The sequence below is a fragment of the Montipora capricornis genome, chromosome 3 (assembly GCF_036669925.1).
Source record: "Montipora capricornis isolate CH-2021 chromosome 3, ASM3666992v2, whole genome shotgun sequence".
Classification (NCBI taxonomy): Eukaryota; Metazoa; Cnidaria; class Anthozoa; order Scleractinia; family Acroporidae; genus Montipora; species Montipora capricornis.
In genome coordinates, this window is record NC_090885.1 from 31,821,568 (window position 1) to 31,824,067 (window position 2,500).

Below are 2,500 nucleotides of genomic sequence, written 5' to 3' on the forward strand. Positions count from 1 at the left end.
ATTTTCTTACCTGTAACTGGAAAAGACTCCCCATATGTTCCAAAATATCTCATCTGAAGATTTCTCAACACAAACTCCAAGGACTTCCTCTGCCAAAGAAGAGGAGAACGCTGTTCCTAAAATTCTCTTGTGGCACCATCAACAGCTCATACCAAGGGAGGGAAAAATCTTTTTCGTGTAACTATAATTTGCTTGAGAAAAAAGTGAACTAATTCTCTCGGCCGTTGAAGAGTCATTTGGAGGTCATCACTTTTAAACACAACTTTCAAGCAAGAAGTAATTTTAGACTACATGACAGTGCTAATAAATACGCAAGCTTGACTTTAATTTTTAAGACACAAAAGGAATCATACCGGGATTATTTTCTTAATAACTGGACCTTCCTCTTGCTGCAGCAAAAAGATATCATTGAGATCGTGAACTGACATTTTTAGGAAATCACGCTTCAAGAATGGAAGGGGAGGCGAAAAAGATTAGTGACAGTTAGGTCAAGTCGGACCAAGATATCACATAAATCAGTATCAAACAAGATTGCAAAAATGCTGGAAATAGCAGTGCCACAATCTGAAATCATGAACATACCTTTCCCTCGGAACTGTTCCCCTTGCCATCATTTGCATCTCCTTGTCGTTCTCTGCAGCCCATACATCTTTGATAACATTTTCGACACAAAAGCCATAAGCACCAGAATATGTTAAAAGGAACAGGTACTGGATGGTAGTTGCTGTAGGTTTGGATAGTAACGGCCTTTTTAAACGACCATTCTCTCAACGAGTTATCCTTAAAAAGAGGGCACAACCGTAAAAATTAAAACAATCTTATAGTTGTTAGCTGTTTATTTCAGCAAAAGTGCTTGAAAACTCAAATCCTGGGCTTGGCAATAGGCTCTTGCGTGCTCTTGATCTTTGGTCAGCTCTTCAGATAATCGCAAATTAAATGGTCAAGAAAGGCAAAGAAAAATAAACCATTTTACCTGGACTGTTTGGTATGTGTTGGACAGGAGGGCTATCATCATGTTAATTAACAGAATCACCCCTAAGACAAGAAACAGACCAAACAAAAAGCCCGCGATTGTCTCCGAGGTATGGTCTACGGAGTCCAAAGGATCCAATTCTGACATGCCCAGAAGAGACCAGCAAAGATGTTTAACTACGGTCCACCAACTAAACGGAAAAAAAAATACAATCAGGGCTATTGATAAACACTATGGTTTTATTGCTGCAGATGCACACAAAAATGAGGCGAAAAATATTACCAGCATAGTAAGCTTACCAGGATAGTCCAGGTGTTTCGCAAACTCTGAAACGTAAAACAAGAATTACTAAAGAAAACAAATACGTGCTATTGACTGAACGTGAGTTCACAATGACGGAAGGATAAAGGCAAAGTTCACTAAGCAATATCTATGACTTGTCGACAGTTTCAGGATGAATACCAAGTAAAAATATGAGCTAGCACACTAGCACAATCGATAATTATCGCTGGCAAGCGGGAAATAACTGACAGTATGAGCCAAGAGAGTTTCGTTAATCGCATTTTAACTATTGATACAACATCGCTAACCACTTATTGATCATATCATCAAATGTTAAATGGTCTGTCCTCGCTGAGCTTCTTGAGACCAGACAACCATTCGCGAACTGCTTTGCGAATGACAGCTTATCGAACGGAACAGAGCGTTCTCTCCATTCTCGGTAAACACCGTTCAACAATTTTTAACATTCTTCGTCTTCTTGCTTTCCTTGAAGTCCCGCTCTTTTCTCTCTCTTTCTCATCGTGCCGACTTGGAGCAGTCTTAAGGTCGTGATGCCAAGATTTGATTTGACAGATTACTTGATGCAAAGGGTCCTCCTGAGTATGTGAGCGGTTTCAGGACAACGATATATCTGAAGCTCTTCTAGTCTGATGTTTCCGGTGTTGTTGTTATTATTATTATTATTATTATTATTATTATTATTATTATATTATTATTATTATTATTATTATTATTATTACTATCTTCTTCTTCTTCTTCCTTTTATGATTATGATTATGATTATGATTATTATGATTATTATTATTATTAGTAGTAGTAGTAGTAGTAGTTGTACTTTCTCTCTGCTATTTGATATCCGAACTTCACCCAGACGCCCAGGGTCATCAGCTGTCAAATGCCTCATTAGGTCGATTCCATTGGCTTGATTTTCTTCTACGATAGGACCTTCGTAAGAATGCGAGCCGTTACAAGCACACTTGTTTTCTGGATCTCTTAGAATGACAAATCTCCATTCACAGTTGGTAACACCCTTGTCTTCACTTTCCAAACGGTCTTCAGTTTCCATGCTAGTTCTTCGAAATTGTCCATTTTTCCTCTTCCTTACTCCAAGCTCTAGAGTCTACAGGGATCGCTGCATCAACTAAATCATTACTTTCTATTTCTCTCCTCAAACTCGTTAGCTTCAGCCACTGCCAACTCTCCGGGACTGCGAACTCTTCCTTCCGCCTCAAATGCGCCGCTCAT

General features: G+C 38.9%; 1 protein-coding gene across 1 annotated transcript in view; it reads right to left on the minus strand.

Annotated features, from left to right (window-relative positions):
* Positions 1-2,321, minus strand: part of LOC138040094 (uncharacterized) — a 17,520-nt gene extending 15,199 nt beyond the window's left edge. Inside the window, exons 1-5 of the mRNA XM_068885883.1 lie at positions 2,155-2,321; positions 1,273-1,299; positions 974-1,163; positions 583-780; positions 11-89 (exon numbers count right to left, since the gene is read on the minus strand). Coding sequence (XP_068741984.1) covers positions 11-89; positions 583-780; positions 974-1,163; positions 1,273-1,299; positions 2,155-2,321 — 661 coding nt within the window. The remainder of the gene's footprint in view (positions 1-10; positions 90-582; positions 781-973; positions 1,164-1,272; positions 1,300-2,154) is intronic.
* Positions 2,322-2,500: the final 179 nt, after the last annotated feature.